Source organism: Phoca vitulina, unplaced genomic scaffold, assembly GCF_004348235.1.
Source record: "Phoca vitulina isolate PV1807 unplaced genomic scaffold, GSC_HSeal_1.0 scaffold16, whole genome shotgun sequence".
NCBI classification, from domain to species: domain Eukaryota; kingdom Metazoa; phylum Chordata; class Mammalia; order Carnivora; family Phocidae; genus Phoca; species Phoca vitulina.
The window spans coordinates 31,202,939-31,224,268 of NW_022589719.1; the positions used below are offsets into that span (position 1 = coordinate 31,202,939).

General features: G+C 55.2%; 2 protein-coding genes and 1 pseudogene across 2 annotated transcripts; 1 reads left to right on the forward strand and 2 right to left on the reverse strand.

Moving 5' to 3' along the window:
• Positions 1–32: 32 nt before the first annotated feature.
• Positions 33–2,757, forward strand: SAC3D1 (SAC3 domain containing 1). The gene is made up of 3 exons (XM_032414208.1): positions 33–107; positions 271–851; positions 2,144–2,757. The coding sequence occupies exons 2-3, from the start codon at positions 278–280 to the stop codon at positions 2,644–2,646; spliced, it is 1,077 nt and encodes a 358-aa protein (XP_032270099.1). The 5' UTR covers positions 33–107; positions 271–277; the 3' UTR covers positions 2,647–2,757.
• A 276-nt stretch (positions 2,758–3,033) lies between these two features.
• On the reverse strand, positions 3,034–15,441 carry NAALADL1 (N-acetylated alpha-linked acidic dipeptidase like 1). Its single transcript, XM_032414209.1, has 18 exons — positions 15,248–15,441; positions 14,989–15,161; positions 14,788–14,909; positions 14,305–14,427; positions 11,143–11,426; positions 10,953–11,057; positions 9,262–9,347; positions 8,999–9,118; positions 6,203–6,288; positions 6,056–6,119; positions 5,900–5,967; positions 5,621–5,712; positions 5,449–5,539; positions 4,267–4,348; positions 4,010–4,183; positions 3,851–3,938; positions 3,650–3,742; positions 3,034–3,332 (listed from the first exon to the last, which is right to left on the reverse strand). Exons 1-18 carry the CDS (start codon positions 15,439–15,441, stop codon positions 3,146–3,148), a joined length of 2,232 nt encoding a protein of 743 aa, XP_032270100.1. The 3' UTR covers positions 3,034–3,145.
• Positions 15,442–19,665: 4,224 nt separating this feature from the next.
• On the reverse strand, positions 19,666–21,179 carry LOC116638715 (annotated as a pseudogene).
• Between the last annotated feature and the right edge of the window lie 151 nt (positions 21,180–21,330).

The following is a 21,330-nucleotide window of genomic DNA, read 5'->3' on the forward strand; positions in this document are numbered from 1 at the left end:
GGGCTGGGCTGTGCGCGGGGCATCCTGGAAGCTTTGGCGGCGCTGAACTACAGCGCAGTGCGTCTCGGGAGGCCTACTCCAGGCTTTGTGGGAGGGGACGGGGCTCGGTGAGAGCACGGCGGGGGCGGGGAGGGCGGGGAGGCGGGGCCCGGCTGGGATCCGCCCGCCCCCGCGCCGGGGCCCCGGCCGGCCTCTGCCAGCCCTCGCGTAGAACGGGGCGCGTGGCCGCCGTCGTCTCCGAGATGTTGAGGGCTTCTCCTTTCCCCTCAGCGCCCCCATGGCCGGCTGCGAGCTGCCCGTGGGCACTTGCCCGGACATGTGCCCGGCCGCCGAGCGCGCCGAGCGCGAAAAGGAGCGACGCCTGCACCGCTTCGAGGTGGCGCCGGGGGGCCGCAGCGACCCGCCCCGCGCGGACCCAGAGCGCGCCGTGAAGGAGTACAGACGGCCGGCCGCCGGCAAGGCGCGGCCCCCGCCGAGCCAGCTGCGTCCGCCGGCCGTGCTGCTGGCCACCGTGCGCTACCTGGCCGGCGAGGTGGCCGAGCGCGCCGACGCCTCCTGCGCCGAGGTGGCCAGCTTCGTGGCGGACCGGTTGCGCGCCGTGCGGCTGGACCTGGCCCTGCAGGGCGCGGGCGACGCGCAGGCGGCGGCGGTGCTGGAGGCGGCGCTGGCGGTGCTGCTGGCCGTGGTGGCGCGGCTGGGGCCGGACGCGGCGCGCGGGCCCGCGGACCCGGTGCTGCTGCAGGCGCAGGTGCAGGAGAGCTTCGGTTCTCTGCGGCGCTGCTACGGGCGGGGCGCCGGGCCGCATCCCCGCCAGGCCGCCTTCCAGGGTCTCTTTCTGCTCTATAACCTGGGTGAGTCGGGGTGTCGGCGGCGGGGCGGGGGTGGTGCCTCCGCGGGGACAGTGGAGGCCGGGGAAGGAAGGAGAAGCTTGGCAATGTCACCATTAGCTCCGTCCCCATCCCTGCCTTCTAAATGTGTGTCGAGTCCATGCGCAAGATCCACTGAACCCCCGCCCCCCCGGGCCTTCTGGCCTGTCCCTTCCCCTATTTGGGTTTTTGTTTGTTTTTGTTTTGTTTTGTTTTGGGGGTTTTTTTTTGTAATAAAAGTGGAGAGGACGGGGTTGGAACGGAAAAATTGGCCTAATGATTTTCAAACTTTTTTTAACTGTTCAGTTTTGCAAAACAGCCAAGAATGTATCTGACACAGAAGTTTCAAGACATTAGATCCTTCCAATGGATGGCTGGTGCATTCTAATAAATTCTGTTGTATTTAATTGTAATAAAATGCTCTTGGTTTCAAAACCCACTAATGGGTCAGAAGCCTCAGTTTACAAAAGTGGCCCAAGGTTCCAGTGTCCGTGATTCTTCTGGAAGGGAAGCAGAAGCAGAATGTCCTCGAAGAAAAGGCTTTACCGGGTGGACAGCTGAGCCATTTCCTAATCTGTGCAGCAGCTAGGGCAGTGGAGGAAGGGCTGTGGGTTTGAAGTCAGAAAACTTGGATTTTGTTGTGTCAAATTGTACTACATTCGAACTCTTTTTTTTTAATTAATTAATTTATTTTTAAAGATTTTATTTATTTGAGAGAGCGAGAATGAGAGAGAGAGAGAGAGCACATGAGAAGGGGGAGGGTCAGAGGGAGAAGCAGACTCCCCGCTGAGCAGGGAGCCCGATGCGGGACTCGATCCCGGGACTCCAGGATCATGACCTGAGCCGAAGGCAGTCGCTTAACCAACTGAGCCGCCCAGGCGTCCCTACATTCGAACTCTTAAGACAGTCTCAGGCAAGTCGGGAACTTATCTGGGCCTGTCTCCGTCATCCAAAAACAATGCGTCACTTTGTTACGAGGCTCCAGACTGTTTGAAGGGGCTCTGGTAACTCATTCAGAAAAGGCTCTGGAAGGGGCTGATAGGAAAAAGGGGGCGGGAAGGTGAGCTTGGCCCGGGGGGGGGGGGGGGGGGGGGGGGGGCCGGAGGGGGAGGGGGGCGAGCCAAGGTGGGAGATGAGCTTGGTCGTTGGCCAGAGGTGGGCCTGGCTGAGGACCCCAGCCGTTGGGAGAAGAGATGGGAGGAGGCCTGACCAGATGGGATGGAAGGTGGCCCGGTAGGGGTAAGACAGAGTTCTCACCCTGGCTTCCGCCCTCACAGGCTCCATGGAGGCCCTTCATGAGGTGCTGCAGCTACCAGATGCCCTGCGTTCCTGCCCGGCCCTGCGCAGGGCCCTGGCTGTGGACTCGGCCTTTCGCGAAGGCAACACGGCCCGCCTGTTCCGCCTGCTCCGGATCCTGCCCTACCTGCAAAGCTGCGCAGTCCGGTGCCACGTGGGCCGTGCCCGCCGGGGAGCCCTGGCCCGCCTCGCTTGGGCCCTGAGCACCCCCAAAGGCCAGACCTTGCCTCTGGGCTTCGTGGTCCACCTGCTGGCCCTGGATGGGCCCGAAGAGGCGCGGGACCTCTGCCAGGCCCATGGACTGCCCTTGGATGGACAGGAAAGAGTTGTGTTTCTCAGGGGTCGCTACACTGAGGAAGGGCTGCCACCTGCTGGGACCTGCAAAGTGTTGGTGGGGAGCAAACTTGCAGGGCGCACCCTGGAGGAGGTGGTCATGGCTGAGGAGGAGGATGAGGGTGTGGACAGACCCACGTCCCCGGCATGAGGAGAAGGCGTGCACTCTCCCAGAGCCCAGGACTGGATCTAAGCACTCAGGTTTCTTTTTTCGTAATTCCTACACAATAAAAAGTTTTGTAGGGATAATAACTATGCTTGGTTTATTTGGGGGAGAGCAGGGAGGAGTTGAGACACGATAGGGGTGTACGGGGAGAAGAACCCAGATTATCCATCCTGGGCCTCAGTTTCCCTGCTGGTCCCTGAGGGGTAGCTCTGGTTGGCATCATGCATCCCATCCTTACCCACCCACACCAAGAGCACCACTCCCCACCATTCCTGTCTCCTGTTCTTCACCCTTTGCCAACCAAGAGTCAGAATGAGGAAGGCTTCACTCCCCTCAGGTGTCCACAACTGGTGGGACCCTAAGCTGTTGTCTCAGAAGCTTAATAGGGTCCCGTGATTGCGCCTCAGGTTGGCATCAAGGAAGACTGGGACACACCCAAGAAAAATTGGAGTGGGATAGGTTGAAGGACGGTGGGGAGCTGGGGTCAGAGGTCAGCCACAGGCCTTAGGGTGGCTGCTGCGCCCTCCAGGGCCACCACCAAGATGCTGAGCTGCCTCTGCACTTCAGCCCAGGCTGCGGATCCAAGGCCTGTGTTCATGGCCCTGGAGCAGGCATTGGCCAGGCCGGGGAATGTGGCTACGGAGCTGGTGCGGGGCGCCCAGAGCACGTGGCTGCCGGGAGACACGGGAGAAGCAAAGTCACTTGGGGACCAAGAGAGGAGCTTCAGCCTGGAACGGGCTCAGCTATATATAGCAAGGCACAAAAGCACCTCCCCACTGCCTCTGAAAGCTGGGACCCTCAGAGCAGTGGTGGTGAGAGACGCAGGTTACAGTCCCAGGGTGACTTTGATTTGCCTCCCATCCTCTGAACCTGATTCCCCAGCTGTTTCAAGGGGCTGGGTTGTGTTCTAAAGGCCAGCAAAACTCTTAGATTCTCCCTCAGATGGGTGCCCATGGCCCACCCTCACCCCGCACTTCCCAAGGCCCACCTATAGTAGCGTTCCTCGGGGAAGGCTCGCGGGTTTAGGAAGGTCCGTTCCAAGAGCATCAGCTGGTCGTTGAGCATCCGGACCTGCAGGGGGCTGGAAGTGGCAGGACCTCTGTCACCCTGGAACCAGCAGCCCAACGGCCAGCCTGCATTCTGCCCCGGATGCTGCCCTCCCAGACACCCGCTTACCGCCCTTGCTCACTCAGGGGTGCCCTTCTGCAGCGCTGATATGTGTTGGTCCAAGGCCGCAGCTGCCCCCTCAAACTTCTCCACTGCAGTCACCAGAGGCCCTGTGGGAACAGCATCTTAGCCCTGGAGGTGCAGGGCGCCCCATACCTCCCGTGTCAAGGGGGCTCCATACCCAGGCTGATGCTGTGCTGCTCCAGCAGGCCCCCCAGGTTCTGCTGGGCAGCCCGCAAAAAACTTCGGAGGGTCTCTCCATAGTCACTGACATTCAGCGGAAGAAAAAGGCTGTCACTGAGCCTAAGAAGCACGCTCCCTGCTGTGCGGGCCACAGCCTGGTGGCTGCCGAAGCCTGCAGGGAGGGTGACCAGGCCAGGGCTCAGTCTTCAGCCTATCCTCCCCCAGCCTCAGGATTCCCCTTGCCCCCCTCCTCACCAGGGTCCACAAATTTGTCCACGTAACCAAAGGTGTCGAAGGCCGTGTGGTAGGTGGGGTAGATCCTGGCTGAGGTCTTGCTCTAGGGGAACAAGGCCAAGGTGACAGGCTTGGGATGAGAAGTGAGGGGGAGGTGTACCAACAGTGAGCTACAACGTAGGGACATGACTGAAATCATCGCTACAGCCATGAGGTAGGTTCTAGAATTCCTACTTCACAGAGGAGGAGACTGAGGCTCAGAAAGGCTGTTGCCTGCCTGACCTCACAGCGGATAGTGGCAGAGCTGGGTCAGCTGCCAGTTTCCCATTTCACATGAAGAAGAGCCTGAGGCTGGGGAGTCAGATGAGAGGATTCAAATCCTAGCTCCACCACCCAGGAGCCAGGCCATGAGGGGGAGAAAGGGCTTTGTGGAGCATCGAGCAGGGAGACACAGGCTGGGCCCTCCACATCCCTTACCTCATTTCACTCTGCGCACCAACGCTATGAATGCATCCCTGTTTCATACTGTTATTTAATCTATTCTGGGGTAAACATGTTTTCATTTTTTAAGATCTCTGGAATCAGAATGCCTTTTAAGTTTGTTTTGTTTTTTTTTAAAGTAATCTCTACATCCAACGTGTGACTTGAACTCATGACCCCAAGATCAAGAGTTGCATGCTCCATGGCTTGAGCCAGCCAGGCGCCCCAGGATGCTTTTTAAGTCAATGTCATCCTACAGCTAACTGGCAGTATGTCGCCCCCCTCCCATAGTGCATATCACAGTGTTGCATCTTAAAATCAGTAGTATCTTTTTTTTTTTTTTTAAGATTTTATTTATTTATTTGAGAGAGAGAATGAAAGAGAGAGAGCACAAGAGGGGGGAGGGTCAGAGGGAGAAGCGGACTCCCCGCTGAGCAGGGAGCCCGATGCGGGACTCGATCCTAGGACTCCAGGATCATGACCTGAGCCGAAGGCAGTCGCTTAACCAACTGAGCCACCCAGGCGCCCAAAATCAGTAGTATCTTAAATTTGATAAAATATAGGTGAGCATAAACAGATGCTCAGAGAGGTTAAGAAACTTGGTGGAGGGAGCACAGCTACTGAGTGGTGAAGCCAGACCCAGTCTGCACTAGAGAGGCTCTAAGAGAGGAAGGGGATGGGGGAGCAACGTACTGAGCTGGGGGACAGAGGGGTACCACTCACCCGGTCATAGGTGTAGGCGATGTCCATGGAGGAGATGCCCAGGAAGTGAACGAACGGTGCATAGTCGCTGCCGGCACCCAGAGAGCCCAGGCTGCGAAAACAAAGATGGTCGGGCTGGAGGGCGCTGGGCCAGCCCGCCCTCCCCGGTCCCCTGTCCTGGCCCTGGGCTCACCTGGGGACCAGGCCGTAGGCTGGGCTGCTACGGTTGGAATACCGGATCCAGTTGTCGTAGATGCTGAGGCCAACAGGGCTTGGTGCGGGGATCTGACCGGAAGAGGAATGTAGTCTGGGGCTGGCCCCTCCCCAGGCCCACCGGAGTCTCCATCCTAAGCACCGGCCCGCGGGTCCTACAAGGCCTGCCCCCCCCCCCCCGCCCCCGCCCCCGCCCCGGCCTCAGTCTTACCGCCAAGCCCCTGCAACAAGGACCAGCTCCAGCCCCGCCCCCTTTCACCTGTTTGGTGGCAGCGAAGATGACGCTCTGGACCGGGGGCGTCCCCTGCGCCCTCAAAGTGGCATTGGCTGTGGGAAGACCAGAGAAAGTATTCGGGCCGCCGCCCCTTCGTTTCTCCTCCCCCTAGTCAGCCCAGCCGCCCCCCGTCCCCCGTACCAAACACCGAGATGTCCACGTTGATGTAGGCCACGGTGCGCTCCTGCAGCTTGCTGAAGAATTCCTGCGGGTAGGGGGGCCGAGGTGAGCCCGGCCAGGCCCCGCCTCGGGAACCCCTCCACCACCCGCTTCTCAGGGCTCACTCACCTCGGTGAATTCTGTGGAGCCAATGAGCCCAAACTCCTCTGCCCCCCAGCTTGCAAACACTATTGATCTGCGGGGACGCCAGGTGCCTGGGGAGGGGGATAAGGGGCGGGAGGACACGGTCCCCGGATCTCGGGGTGGCTTGGGGGAGATGCTAGGGACGTGGAGAGCAGGAAGGGCTGGTCCGGGTGGGGCAGCCAGTGACAGGAGGTAGGTCCCGCTGCCTCTCTAGCCCAGCCTTCTCCGAGGCGCGGGCCTCCTTTTCCCAGCCTCCGCCTGTGCTGGGACCCCGCCCCAACATTGAACTCTATACCAATCTCAGGTGGTCCCTTCTGCCAGAATGGCCTGCCTCCCCCTTCCTTAGAGGTATGCTTTGAGTAGACCACCCGACCCTCCATCCCCAATTGTCTCCTTCGCGCATCCCATGCCAAACTCTCCGGCAACTTTCTCCACTCGGTGATAATACAGTGAAGTCCTCTGAGGGCGTTATCCATATTGAGTCAATCCTCAAAACAACGCTTTGAGGGATAAGAGCCTTATTTTCTCCATTTCACAGATGAAACTGAGCTGCACAAAAGTTAAATGACTTGCCCAGGGTTACACAGCTGGTAGGCATAGAGCCAGGGTTCAAGTCCAGGGTCTGGCTCCAGAGTCCAGGGGCTTAAGGAATTGGCCACACCACCTCCCACAGCCTCTGGCAGCCTACAGCACCACATGTTCCTGGTTGTGCTCCCCTCTTGAGCTCCAACTCAGTACCCTTTGATCATTTCTCAGATTTTTGTTTTAATTTTATCTTTTTAAGTAGGCTCCATGCCCAGCGTGGAGCCCAATGTGGAGCCCAACTTGGGGCTTGAACTCAGGACCCTGAGATCAAGACTTGAGCTGAGATCAAGAGTCCGACGCTTAACCGACTGAGCCACCCAGGTGCCCCCTCAACTTTTGTTTTAAATGAAAATTGTTGGGGCGCCTGGGTGGCTCAGTCGTTAAGCATCTGCCTTTGGCTCAGGTCATAATCCCAGGGTCCTGGGATCGAGCCCTGCATCGGGCTCCCTGCTCCGCGGGAAGCCTGCTTCTCCCTCTCCCACTCCCCTTGCTTGTGTTCCCTCTCTCGCTGTGTCTCTCTGTCAAATAAATAAATAAAATCTTTAAAAAAAAAAAAAAGAAATTTCTTTGCTCTAAAGGTCATCATAACATCATCATCAACATTGTTCATTTCCTGATTTTGATCATTATACTGTGGCTATGAAAGAAAATGTTCTTATTTTTAGGAAATACACAGTGATATGTTTATGGGTAAAGGTGCAGCATTTCTGCAACTTTCAAACACTCCAGAAAACAATATAGAGAGAAAGAGCCAACATGGTAAGATCTTAATATCAGGAGTATTTGGGTGAACTGTGTCCAAGGCTCCTTTGTACTATTTTGGCAAGCCTCATGTATTCTGAAATTATTTCAAAATAAAACACTTGAACAACAGAGACAGAAATTCCTACACTACCAAAGGGGGTAAAGCCACACTCCCAGCCTCTTTCCACAAGCTTGCCCCACTCTGCTATCAGTTGATCTCAACCACACCTGTGGTTTTACCTGTCATTGATTTCAACAACTCAGTTTATCTGTGGAGTCTCTTTTCTGACCTTGGAGATCAGCACCTTCAACCGCCTGCTTGCCCTCTCCCCAGGAATGTCTCTTAGGCCCCTCAAAATCAATATGTGAATGGGGACACATGTACAAAGATGTAATCTGTGACATCAGTACCATAAAGGGGAAGGACAGAGCTTTATAGAAGTAGAGCTTTTGTATGAGATTAAGTTGGTATCAATTCAAATTATATAGCTTTTTTAGGATGTTGTATGTACTGGAAGATGAAAAAGTTCTAGAGATGGTGATGGGTGATGGGTACACAACACTGAATATACTTAATGCCACTGAATTGTACACTCAAAAATGGTTAGAGGGAGCCTGGGCAGCTCGGTCATTTGGGTGTCTGCCTTCGGCTCAGGTCATGATCTCAGGGGCCTGGAATCGAGCCCCACAGCCGGCTCCCTGATCAGCTCCGAGCCTGCTTCTCCCTTCCTCTCCCCTACTTGTGCCCTCTCTCTCTCAAATAAATAAATAAATAATTTTTAAAAAATAATAAACTTTAACAAAATAAAATAAAATCCTACACCATCTTCCTGCCAACCTCAGTCTGAACTCCAAACTCCCCAGCTGGGCTGCCACCTGGTCCAGGCCCTCCTTTCCACATGCTGTGCCCTCCACCTGGATCCCCCACCCCACCCCAAACTGCCAGCTCCACAGGAGGCCCTCCTGAGCTCGGGCTTGTGCCCAGAAAGCCCCTTAGATATTCCTCCTTATAGCGCAGACCCCAGTTGTCTCTGCAGGCGGCAAGTCGGGTGTTCACTGTCGGGGTCTGCTGTGCCTAGAACGGGCCTGGCACACAGTAGGCACACGGGACATATTTGTTCAGTTAACGACTGTCTGTCATCCCTGCCTGAACTGGGCCGAAGCTCCCCAAAGGCAGAGCCTGGGCACCGCCTTGCTCCCAGCGGCGCCCGGCCTCGCTCCACTGGAGGGGCACGGAGGCTCTCGGAAGCCACTGCACGAGTCCCCATACCCCACGGGGCGACTCGAGCGAGGCCAGGGCTGGCGTCCACGCAGGTCGGCCCCCAGGGCCCTCGGGCTTGGCATAAGTGGGCACCGGAGCATGAGACAGAGGAGCTGGGACAGGACTCCTGCGAGCTCAGGGAGGTGTCCCTGCTGGGACAGCCCGTAGACCAGGGACCGGGGCCGCCTCACCCTTCTTCAGCAGGGTCCCCAGGACTCGGGAGAGCTCCAGGAGGACGGCCGTGCCACTGCTGGGGTCCACGGCCCCGTGTACCCAGCTGTCCCGGTGGTTTCCGTACAGCACATAACGGTCTGGCGAGAGGAGCAGAGACTCAGAAACCAGGGGGGAGGGCATGTGGGCGGGGCCAGGCAGGCGGGGCGCGGGGGCGTGGTCAGAGGGTGCTCGGGGCGGGGCACGGCCCTAGGGGCTCCGGGAGGCCTGAGGGGGCGCTCACCCGGCTCCACGGCGCCGCGGATGATCCCCAGGACGTTGGAGGAGTTCCGCAGCTCCAGGCGGTTGTGGACACTCACGTTCACCTGGCTTGGGGAGCCAAGGGGGCGACCAGAGTCTTGGCCCTGCCCACTCCCCCTCCCAACCCAATGCAGGGGAAACTGAGGCCCAGAGCGACAAAGGGACACCACCACGTCTCTGGCCCACAGGTACCTGGAAAGGCAGCAAGGCGCTCTCCCTCAGCACGCTTCCCTGCCCCTCTCCCCCAACGGTTAATCCAAAGACCAAAGCTTTTTGTTGGCTTTTTCCTCTGCCACCTCTCAGACCCCCTGCTCCTCCTCCTTGCTCCCCACCCTGGCCCCAGGCTGGAAGCCCTCCCTCCACTTAAGTTATAGGTGTTTTTTTTTTTTTTTTTTTAAAGACTTTGTCAGAGAGAGAGAGCCCAACAGCTGGCAGAGGGAGAAGCCGGCTCCCCACTGAGCAAAGACCCAGGCATCCCTTAAGTTACAGTTTTAAACTAAAGTTTACAGTGTCAGTTGGTGGCCCAGACCCTGTCTCCACCCTTCCTCCATCCCACCCTGAGGACCCTGGGACTCAGTAGAGGCTGGGGGCCCTGGTAACCCCCACTCTACTCTTGGCCAACCTGGAGGAAGGAACGAGGGCAGAGGGAAAGAAGGTGCACAGCCCTAGGGGTTCTCATCTCCTCAGGCAGTGGGCCCTGAGCCCTAGTCCCAACCCTGGACTGCTTCCTGGATGCTCTCCAGACCCCTCGCTAGGACCAAGTCCCCCATCACGCTGGTAGTGTGGATTCCAGCAAAGGAGCTGGAAAAAAGGTGAGAGTCCACAGACCCCCAATGGGGGACCCCAAGTTAGGCCAAGGATTGGGTGTGTTGGATGCTCATGATACCCCAGGCCAGGCCCCTTTGCTGAGAAGACTCCATGAACAATTTTCCAAGAACCTCCCCCCCAAACACCCCTGCACAAGCCAGTCCTCCTGAGAGGCAGGGGGCCCTTGGCCCCCTCCCCTATGTACTTCCCCACCCGTGTTCTGTTTGACCAGCACAGAAATAGTAAATGTCCTCTATTCACCAAAAAAAAAAAAAAAAAAAAAAAAGAGGAAGCATGCCACTCTCTTCTAATTCCAGTTCTTTTCATGGACTCACTCAGTTAAATACTTATTGGATACTTAGCGTATGCGGGCACTGGGCAGTGACTGGGACAGACACAGCCCTGCCCTTGTGGGACCTCCCTCCCCTGAGCAAGACAAAGCCTGAGGAACTGAGCAAATGCAGGGGTGAAACAGGGTGGGGAGGACACTAACAGGTCCACCCGTGAGAGGTTACCGGGTGGCAGGTGGGGAGGTTGGTGCTGGCCAGGAATGGCAGGAGTGTGGGGAAGGGTGTTTCAGGCAGATGGAACAGCAAGTGCGGAGGTCTTGGTTTGGGAATGAGCTTGGCGTGTTCAAGGGAGGAGATGGCTGGAGCGTGGAGGTCAGAGGTGAAGTGGGGGTGAAGCTCCACAGGGCCTTGTGGGCCACGCAGCTGTTTCATTGGCTTCCCCGAAAACAGGACAGGTATTCTGGAGTCAGGGGAAGGTTGGGAAAGAGAAGGAAGGGAAAGGCTAGGCCTTGAGATGGGCAGGGAAGCGTAACAAGGGAAGAGGAGAGGAGCCTTGAGAAGAAGGGCCCCACCTCACCTGTCTGCTGGGAAGTCACCATCAGACCGGAAGCCAGGCCCCAACCTGTAGTCACAACCCAGTGCTCCCTGCCAGGCAGCCGGGGCCACAGTTCCCTGGAGGTTACTGGGGAGGAGGTGAAGGGTGTGGGGATTGAAGGTTGGGGGCCACTGGAGGGTGGGCCGGGGACCCCGGGGGCACCAGAGCTTACCAGAGAAGGATTTTTGCATCATCGAAGCCAATGGGTTGAGTGGGAATTGGAGGAAATCCAGGGGCAGCATCAGGGTCCAGGCGGAAAGAAGAGGGATTGGCTGGAAGGTAGGGAGTCAGGGGATCCCCAAAATACTCAAAGTAGGAGCCTCGCTCCACCCCGGACGGAGGCAAGTGCCAGGAGTTTGGGAAGGTCGCGTTGGCGGAGCTCAGCCCGTCGTTGATATCTGCGGGGTCCGTGTATACCAACACCCCAGCGACCCCGTACTTGGCAGCGTTCACAGCCTGTAGGAGGTAGATGAGGCTGTGTTTAGGGCAAGGGGGAGGCGGGCTCAGGTCCTGTTCCCCGCTTCCTTCCTCGCTCTGGAAGATCTGTCTTCCCACGGGCAAGAGGATGTTTGCACCAACCTTTACTGCAACGCTGTGGAGGTAGCAAAAGACCGTGGGGCATAGGCGGGCTGGTGCTGAGCAATGCGGTGGGTACAAAACGGGGGCATCGAGCATGGCCCGCCGGGTGGCTGCTCAGGGGAGCATGGGCAATGCGGCCCTGTTCACAGGAGCCAACAGGTGGGAGCGGCCTGAGTGTCCACCAGCAGGAGTGGACGAGCCAGCGTGCCCCGCGTGCGAGAGAATGTTGCTCAGCCTTCAAAAGTGCTGACGCTCTACACAGCACCGGTGGGCCTTGAAAACGTGATGCTCGGTGAGAAAGCCAGACACAAAAAGACAGCAGTGCGTGATTCCTTAACTTATGTGAGGTTTCTAGAACAAGCAAATTCATATGTTTCTAGAAAGTGGGCGAGAGGTTACTGGGAGCTGGGGAGGAAGTGGGGAGGGGAGGTGTGAGTGTTTATTTATTTATTTTTTTTTTAAAAAGATTTTATTTATTTATTTGAGAGAGAGAGAATGAGAGACAGAGAGCACGAGAGGGAAGAAGGTCAGAGGGAGAAGCAGACACCCCGTTGAGCAGGGAGTCCGATGTGGGACTCGATCCCGGGACTCCAGGATCATGACCTGAGCCGAAGGCAGTCTCCCAACCAACTGAGCCACCCAGGCGCCCAGGTGTGAGTGTTTAATGGGCACAGAGTTTCATTTGGAATGACCAAGAGTCCTGGGAATGGATAGTGGTGATGGTTGCCCAGAATTGTAAAGGTACCTGAGGCCCCTGCATTAAACACTTAAGATTTATTTTATAATTAGATTATTTTCATTTTATGCTGGTATATTTTAGCACCATAAAAACAAAACAGTACCTCAAAAAAAGAAAAAGAACAAGGACACAATTTATGTACCAATTGAGAATAATCCCCAGGATGTATTAAGGTGAAAAAAAGCACAGCTTGAAACAGTGGATATAGTATGCTGCTTTTATAGAAAAAAAAGGGGAAATAAAAATATATATTCGGGGGTGCCTGGGTGGCTCAGTCATTAAGCGTCTGCCTTCGGCTCAGGTCGTGATCCCAGGCTCCTGGAATTGAGCCCCGCATCGGGCTCCCTGCTCAGCGGGAAACCTGCTTCTCCCTCTCCCACTCCCCCTGCTTGTATTCCCTCTCTCACTGTGTCTCCCTCTGTCAAATAAATAAATAGATCTTAAAAATATATATATATATATATATATATTCATATGCACCTCTTCCAAAAGAAACTGTGGGTAGATCTCCCATAAACTAAAAAAAAAAAAAAAAAAGTGGTTTCCTCTTTGAAGGATGGCATTACAGGAGAATTTTTCCACTCTAAACTTTTTTTTTTAAACTGGAAATTCTATAATCTGTATAATTCCACCATGCCTCTTCCCTCTTTTCTTTTCTTTTTTTTTCCCCCAGCTCTTATTATGGGCACTTCTTTCAAATACAGATAACATAAAATTTACTGCCGTCTTCACTTTATAGCACAGAGTTCAGCAGGATGAAGGACATGCAGTTATTACGCTGCTGTCGCCACCACCCACTGAATTCTTCATCTGACCAATCTGAAACTCTGTAGTCACGAAACACTCATCCCTCTTCCCTTCTCTCACTCTATACCTTTTTAAATTTAAAAAAAAAAAACAACAAAACAAACCCACATTTTTAAAAACCACAGACTTTGACATACTTAGAATTTTTAGTTGAAAAGATGCGGGCTGGGAGGGAGGCAACAGGAGGGATTTAAGTTGAATTATTCAGAAGAACTACTTCGCAGGAGAACTTAGACTCTGGAATAGCAAAGTTGAACATTTTGCCTGATCCACTTACTTCCTAAGGCTCAGAGGGGTGAGGGGAGGCATCCAGGGTCACACAGCACATCATGAGCGGTAATGGTGAGGGAACAGAAGGCAAGCCGAGGACAAAGCGGAAGCTGACACCCTACTCCCCCCACACCCCCACTTTGGGATATATGTGACATTCCTCAGGCACTCCTGGCTGCCCTAAAGGGAAAACGAATGGTTAACTGATAGAGATCATAGTCCTGCAGGACAGGAGTCTCCCTCAGTTTACAAACGTCCTAGTGGTTTATGAGGAAGAAGCTTTCTTATCAATAACCTAACTTCCAGAGACCCATAACTTAGTTTTCTGAAGCCCTAACATCACCCACCCCTCCATAAAATTAAGGGAGGCTGAGGTGGAAGGAAATGTAAATAAAACTGAATTTCTTTTGAACCTGAAGCCCATTGACAAGGACGCGTGATAGGAGAAATGTAACATTCCTCCAGGAAACTCCCAACTGTCTTCATGTTAGTGCCTATTAGAGGGAAAAACAACCTTGGCTTGACAATAACCAGGCCTCCAGTATCCTGAGAGTCTTTAGCATATGACAGTCCTTCTGGACACCCCCTTTGTCCTCACCTCCCCAACTCCTGAGTATATAATCAGCCACTCCTCAAGACCACAGGGCAGCAGCTCTTTCTGCCCCCGGGTCCTGTCCCCGTGCTTTAATAAGCCACCATTTTGCACCAAGGACACCTCAAGAATTCTTTCTTGGTTGTCGGCTCCGGACTCCACCCCACTGAACCTCACCTATATTCTAGAACTGCATCAATAGTACAAATGTAGCTCACCCCTTCTGCCCCAGCCCAGGGCTCGGCGCACCACCCAGCACTGCTCGGTCCCCTCCCTGCCTCCTGTCCGCGGCTGGCCCCCACCCCACCCAGCCCACCCAGGTCCCTGCCCTGGGGGCTGCTGCTCACCTTGGCCCCGCGTCCTGCACCCCCGTAGCGGATCAGTGCAATGGTGCCTTCCAGTTTGATACCCTGAGTCTGTAGATTCGTAAAGTCTTCTTCCGTTCCCCTGTTGGCATAGACGAGGAGGCCCTGGTCCCAACAGGAGGTGATCCTCAGAGCCAGGCCCAGGAAAGAGGGGGTGAGGAAAGGAGAGCGAGGCTATGTGGCAGGGTGATGGAGTTGGATTCGATTTTCCCACCTCACCCAGAGCTTGTAAGCTTCCCCAGGAACAGAGTCACCCCTGGTTTTCTCTGTGTCCAGGACCCTGAAGCAGGCCTGGTCTTGAGTAGGGGCCATTAGTGTTTGCAGAATGACTAGGTGAGGGGCGAAAGGAGTAGCAATGGAGTATGGCGGGAGGACCCCTGGGCCAGGAAGGGAGAAGCTGGGGTGGAGCCGGAGGGAACCGGGCCGTGGCGGCGGGGCGGCAGGGAGGGGACGGTCCAGGCCCACCTGGGGGGTCCCCGGGGGAGCGTAGGCAGCATATGGTGGTACCACGTCGGGCCCCGCCTGCTCCCCAGTCAGGTTCTGTTCACTCTGGCGGCAGGAAAAGAGGACCCTCCCGGTAGGACTCACTGTGGAGGGGAGGAGGTGTCAGGGCCGGGCCTGGCAGCGCCCCACCACGGGCATCCCCCGACCTGAGCGGCTCCTCACCGACGGTCACGAGGTTGGGCTGCTCCTGGCCGGGGAAGGACAGCAGCACTTGGTAGGCGGGGGCCTCAGCCGAGTCCAGGCCCGACTCCGGGTCCTGCCAGCGCTGCAGCAGGACCTGCACGAGGGCCTCATCTCGGGGGCTGGAGGCCAGGTGAGGCTCCCTGGAGAGTTCTCTGTAGGGTGGGCGGACGGATGGCCAGGCGCGCGGTTAGGGAGGTGTCTCCGGCAAACAGGAGGGGAGGGTAGACGGCCCTCTCACCTGAGGTTCTCCCGGATCCTGCTGGCATCCAGATGTTGCATGACGGTCTCAAGGACCTCCAGATCCAGGTCCTGGGAGATGCTGGGGGCTGGGACATCGGCCTCTTTGGGGATGGCAAAGTGGCCCAGGATGATCCCCAGCCCCAAGAGGGCAGCGGCCCCCAACACTCCCCCAAGCACCTTCACCCACTGCATCCTGTGGAGTCTTGGCAGGCTGGGGTCACTCCTTATAGATGGGTGTCGGGTCTAGTTAACCATTACCCTGTGGGTGGCCCTGCCCTTTGGCCCCCAGCTGGCAAGGAGAGTCAGGGAGCATCCTGCAGGAAGGGCCAGGAGCGCTCACAGCCACCTCGATTTCTGCATCAGTCACCTGGAAGGGACCCCCAGGGGTATCAAGTCCACAGAGGCACACTGAGGCCCAGACAAGGACAAGGTCTCAGCCAGATCTCCCAATAAAACAGAGGCCAAGCCCGAATGGGAACTCAGAGCCCCTGTTAGAGCAAGACTGCCAACTCCCTGCCAACCCCACCTCTGTCTCTTCAGTGTCATTTGTAGTACATTTTTAAAAAGATTTTATTTATTTGAGAGAGAGAGAATGAGCAGGGAGAGAGGGAGAGGGAGAAGCAGACTCCCTGTTGAGCAGGGAGCTCCTTGCAGGGCTCGATCCCAGGGCCCCTAGACCATGACCCGAGCCGAAGGCAGGCCCTTAACCCACTGAGCCACCCAGGCGCCCCTCCTCAGTGTCATTTGATTTCCAGCCCTGGCTGCTGGAGCAGGTTTTAGGTTCAAATGCCATCCTTGCTGGACATAGGCTGTGTGACCTTGGGCGATTCACTTAGCCTCTCTGAACCTGTTTTCTCAGCTGTAAAATGGGGATAATAGACCTATTTCACAAAATTGATGCTGTTTCCATTAAAGAAGTCCACATCTATCGAAATATCTAATCAGGGTCTGGCACATAGTGGGAGCTCAGTAAATTTTAGCCACTCCTGCCTCATCTGGATCCCTAAAATGCAAAGCTTGGGGTTAAAGGAAGAAAGGGGATCCAGAAGAATTCTCTGTATGTATCCTGCAGGGGACCCAGCTTATGGGAGGACATGGAACTCTTAGAGAGGGAGGCCGTTCTAGAGGTCAGAGCCAGGGAAGCCCATTCTTCCTTGGCAAGGTGACTTCCTCCTCCTTTCCCTGACCTTATCTGGAATCCATTCATCTGTTCATTCATCCATCTACCTATTTATCCACCCACCCTCCTATCCACCCAACCACCTACTCTTCCATCCATCCATTCATCAATCTATCAGTTCATCTATTCATCCATCTATCCACCCAGCTATCTACCCACCCATCCATCTATCCATTCATTTATTCACTCCTTCACTAATACCTGCAAGCTTCATTCATTCATTTGGCTCTGTGTAAGACCCATGCTAGGCCCTGAGGAGGAAAAGGTACCCAGATCCAAGTCCTGGGAGACCCAGGGATTCAAGTCTAGCAGGGAGACAGGCGGCTTTTGGCTCAACCATGTGATAAGTGCCCCTATAAAGGGAGGACCAGTGTGTTTCCAGTGGGGAGGATGAGGAATTCTGTCTAAGAGGGAACATTTGAAGGGATCTTCCAAGGTTGAGAAGGCATTCAGCACGCAGAGAAGGCGAGGGGCAGACGGTCCACGCAAATGGCCCAGCACGTGCACAGGGAGAGGGAGAGGAAGACACCAAGTACTCAGTACAAATACTGAGCCTCTTCCAGGCCTCAGGGAGCCAGGCAGGGTTGGGGAGGTCCCTGGGGCTGTGACTCCTCCTACCTGCCCCCCCACCCCTCCCCACCCCATGGCCTATCCTGCCTTGGGCCTTGGCCCAGCCAGGCTGCAGCCACTGATTGTCCCAAAGATGCCTGAAGAGCTGGGGGAGCTAGGCTGTGATACACTGTGTGTGTGTGTGTGTGTGTGCGCTCACGCACGCGTGAGATTCCACGGCCCACTCTCAGAGCAGCCCCCTTCCTGCTCACAGCCCTGTCTCATGGGCACCACCTGCCCCTCACCCTCCCATGTCCATCTCCCCATGTGCTGCTGGTCGGGAGGATCCGCATGTTCGCATGGGAGGACTACAGCGTGATCCGTGACTTCAGGGAGGCACACCAGGAAGCCACAGCTTTTGGCCTGGTGATTATCAGTACTCGGGATATGACCTTGGATCTTATCAGAAGCCCGTCTGTGTAGGGAGCACACACATTCCCGAGGACACAGGAGGGCGGCAGGCAGTGGGAGGGACATCAAGATCGGCTGATAAGCTGAAGAACAGACGTGGTAATGACACCATGAGGCCCCAGCCCCATGTCCTACACCACCCGCGCCCGGAAGGATTTAGCCCCTTGAACACGGGCTGTTCCAGACAGGATACGTGGACAAGAGCGTGTAACATCTGTGCGTGACATCTGAGAACTCCAGCTCAGGTTGTTGGAGTCAGCTGGTGTCTACGCTGCTGTAGGCACCGGACAGAAGCCTGGTCAATTTTCCTTTCCCCATCTTGGCCCGGTGGGTGGTGTGGCCCCTCCCTGAACATTATTTTTTTAAGACAGTGTTATAGCATTATAAGTCAAAGCCAAGGTCTGGAGCACAGGGAGGGGAGGGTTGGGGTTTGTACCCTACTACAAAACTCTAGGGCCGGGATATGCCTTCATCCTGAGATTCCAAACACCCAAAGTACAGGGAAGAGCTGGTTGGCAACATGACTCAAGATAGTTTTTTCCCAAAATTCCTAGAGCAAGTAAACTTGAGCTTCCTTTGTCACTTAAAAAAAAAATTCCCCTTTTTTGGTAGGAAAGAAAAGAACGAAAAGGCACATAGGGATTTAAAAAGAAACACAAAGAATTGAGTCAGAAGAGATATTATAAATGTTAGATTGATTTAGAAGAGTTGCTCCGGGCAGTTAACAGTTTGTTTACCATGAGGAGCGTCTAACTCTGAACCTATTGCACGTGGCAGTTAGAAGTCTTTGTGGCAAGAGAAAACCACAGCCGGCCTGCGACAGCCAACATAAGCATAAAAACAGCCAGACACCATAGGGAAGGGGTAGGGATGAAGGTGGGGTTTGCTTTTTATTATAAAAGAAAAAGTAACTCCTCAGAAATCTTAACAGAGGAAAGGCTAATCTCACACCCAGAGACTAGACACCAGGACAAAATGGCAAATGTTCTGACTCCAGGGCTGTCCCCATCTCCTCACAGAGCAGAGATGGGAAGGGGACAGTTGAAGCAAACAAGTAATTCTGCAAGGACAAAGGCTCAGAAACCTTATAGATAGTATTAAAATCTAAACTTCTCTTTTGCTTTTTAAAAAATGTTAATATATCAAAAGGCCTGCCTGCATTAGTGACATGCTAGAAAATAATCCCAAGAGCCCCTTATCAGTACCACGCTCAAGTTGACCAGCCAACTCTTCTTTCTAAACCTCGGTGTGTACATGTGTGTCTTTTAAACCAAAGCCATAGGACACCTGGGTGGCTCAGTCAGTTAAGCGTCTGCCTTGGGCTCAGGTCATGATCCCGGGGTCCTGGGATCGAGCCCTGCATCGGGCTCCCTGCTCCGCGGGAGGCCTGCTTCTCCCTCTCCCACTCCCCCTGTTTGTGTTCCCTCTCTCGCTGTGTCTCTCTCTGTCAAATAAATAAATAAAATCTTAAAAAAAAAAAAAAAGAGCTTTTTCTTCTAAGGTAGGTCAATCCATCCCTATGCTGAGCTTGTCTTCAGGTGAGGGCCATTTCACCCCAGGTAAGGGAAGGACTGCACCAGGAGGATGAGGGAGGGGGGCATTTTCCTGCTTGGTTCTCTCCTAAGTCTCACTTTTTTTTTTTTTTTTTAAGATTTTATTATTTATTTGACAGGGAGAGAGAGCACAAGTAGACAGAGGGAGAGGGAGAAGCAGGCTCCCTACTGAGCAGAAAGCCCAATGTGGGGCTCCTAAGTCTCACTTTTAATGGAAAGTTGGTTATAACCTTACATGAAGGGGAACTTCCCACCAAGAGGGGAAATCCTAACCTGACCCCAGAGTAGTAACCCCATCCCAACATTCAGCTACCTTGAAGAAAGAGCCCTCCTCCTCCCTTCACAAACTGTGCTCTGTCCGGGGAGCTACGCCTATTGGACAAACACGCCTGATAAATGGGAGCAGTGGTTATGTCTCCCCACCCCCTCCCCACGAATGTACCAGACGGCTTCAGTGACAGGGGAGAAAAGGGAGGGATGTAAAAAGATTAAGAACTTGACCCCTCTATCCTGGCCGAAGAAAGCAAGAGATATTACCTGGGCATGAGGAATAAAAAAAGACCTTGATATTCCGCCCTTTGAGTTACAGCTATTAGGACAGTTGAGAGAGGGGCAAACATGGAGGCAGGATGGAGAACGAGGAAGGGTTTGATGGCTGCAAGTCTAGTCTACTTCGTTTTTGTATGGGAAGTGTTTGTCGCCAGTTTCGCTGAGAAGACGTGTGGATGAGGGCTTCTGTCACCGGAAAGGGGTCACAGTTGGCAGAGGGATGCCAGTCTCCAAGGTAACCCTTCTTCTCCTGGCTGACAGTCCGGGGAACGCGCATGCTGGCCCCACAGCTGGCCATGCAGGCGGAAGAGTCGTTGATGTTGGACGTTCCATGGAATCCAGTTGGGCGCCAGGCGGTATCCAAGCCCCTTCGGGATCATGACCTTGGTGCTGAAGTGTGGCCGGCTGCACCATCCCAGGTCCCGGGAATGGGCTCAGGATCAAAGGTTGCTATCCCTCCAAAGTCTTCACATACACGAGGCAAGATGAAATGGGCCACCCAGAGATGATCTCCCATGTCAATGCCCTCACGGGGTCCTGTCTGGACTTCCCACTGGGTGGGCATGACCTCAGCATTTGTCCCAGCGATCTTGATGCCCGCATCCAAGCAGGCCCAGTAGAGAGCCCCTGAGATACCCCCGCCTCAGGCTTCGTCTGCTCGCATGCCACAGTAGTAGGGACCTTCGGGCCCTCCCTAAACATGTTGGATTGTGGTGTTGATGGAAACCACTTAGGGTAGCAAACGCATCTCCTTTTCTTTTCCCACCTCGCTCCTCGGTCCCACTGATAGCAAGAGTTCTCGGGTCCCTCCAGGACTCCCAATTCCGTGGTGCCAGTTCTTCTCACTTTCCCGCTCCTCCCTCCAGCCCAGCCCCTTGCAAAGCCTCTCCACCCCCCCCGTCCCCCAGTCCTCTCTGCCTTGGCCACCTTCACTGGGAAAAAAACCTGACTCTCCACCCACCTGCACCTGTACCCCCGAGCCTGAATGTGCCTGCAGAATCACATGACCTCACTGGTCTTGCTTTAAATGTATGATCCCAAACCTCAAGCCAGCCCTCAGCACTGCCCAGCAATCCCACTGTCTTTCCCTGGTCGCGACCTGCTCCCTCTTCCTCGCTCCTGGAGGGCAAGTTCACCGTCACTCTGCTGCTCAGGCTTCCTGGAACACTGTTCCCCCAGCCATCCTCGGGGCTCCTCCCTCAGGTCCTCCCTGAGACCTTCCCTGCTGCTCCACCTAAGCTGCGTTCCTTCACCTCCCTCAGGCTTCCTCCTCCCTCTCTCTTTCCAGGTTTCTTCATCGCATCTGCCCCCATGTGACTTACCCCTTGTTTCTCGTCTCCCCTCCTCGGATGGAAGTCCTACTGGGGTAGGGGTCTTTGTTTCATTCGCCACTGGATCCCCGGAGCCCAGGACAGAGCCTGGCACACGGAAGCACTCAGCAAATGCCTGTCAGATGGATGAGAACTGACTTGAACCAGCACAGCTCCCCAACACCGGGCATTCACGCTCCAGCTGTCTGGGATTTAAAGTGTCCGGGGCAACCTCAAGGGATACAAAAGGTGGGCTCAGAACCCCGGGGAAACAGACCCCACCTGAATGAGCCCCAGCGGGACTGCTGAGCCAGCCATGGGGTCGGGGGGGGCTGCATAACACGAATGCCCTCCTGAGGTGGTGATGCGGGATCTAACAGTCCTCTGGAGCAGGATGTTTCCAGAAGATGATGCCCCGGGATAGAGGGTGATGCTGCTGGGCTGCAGGGTCGGGCCCCCCTCTCAGGCA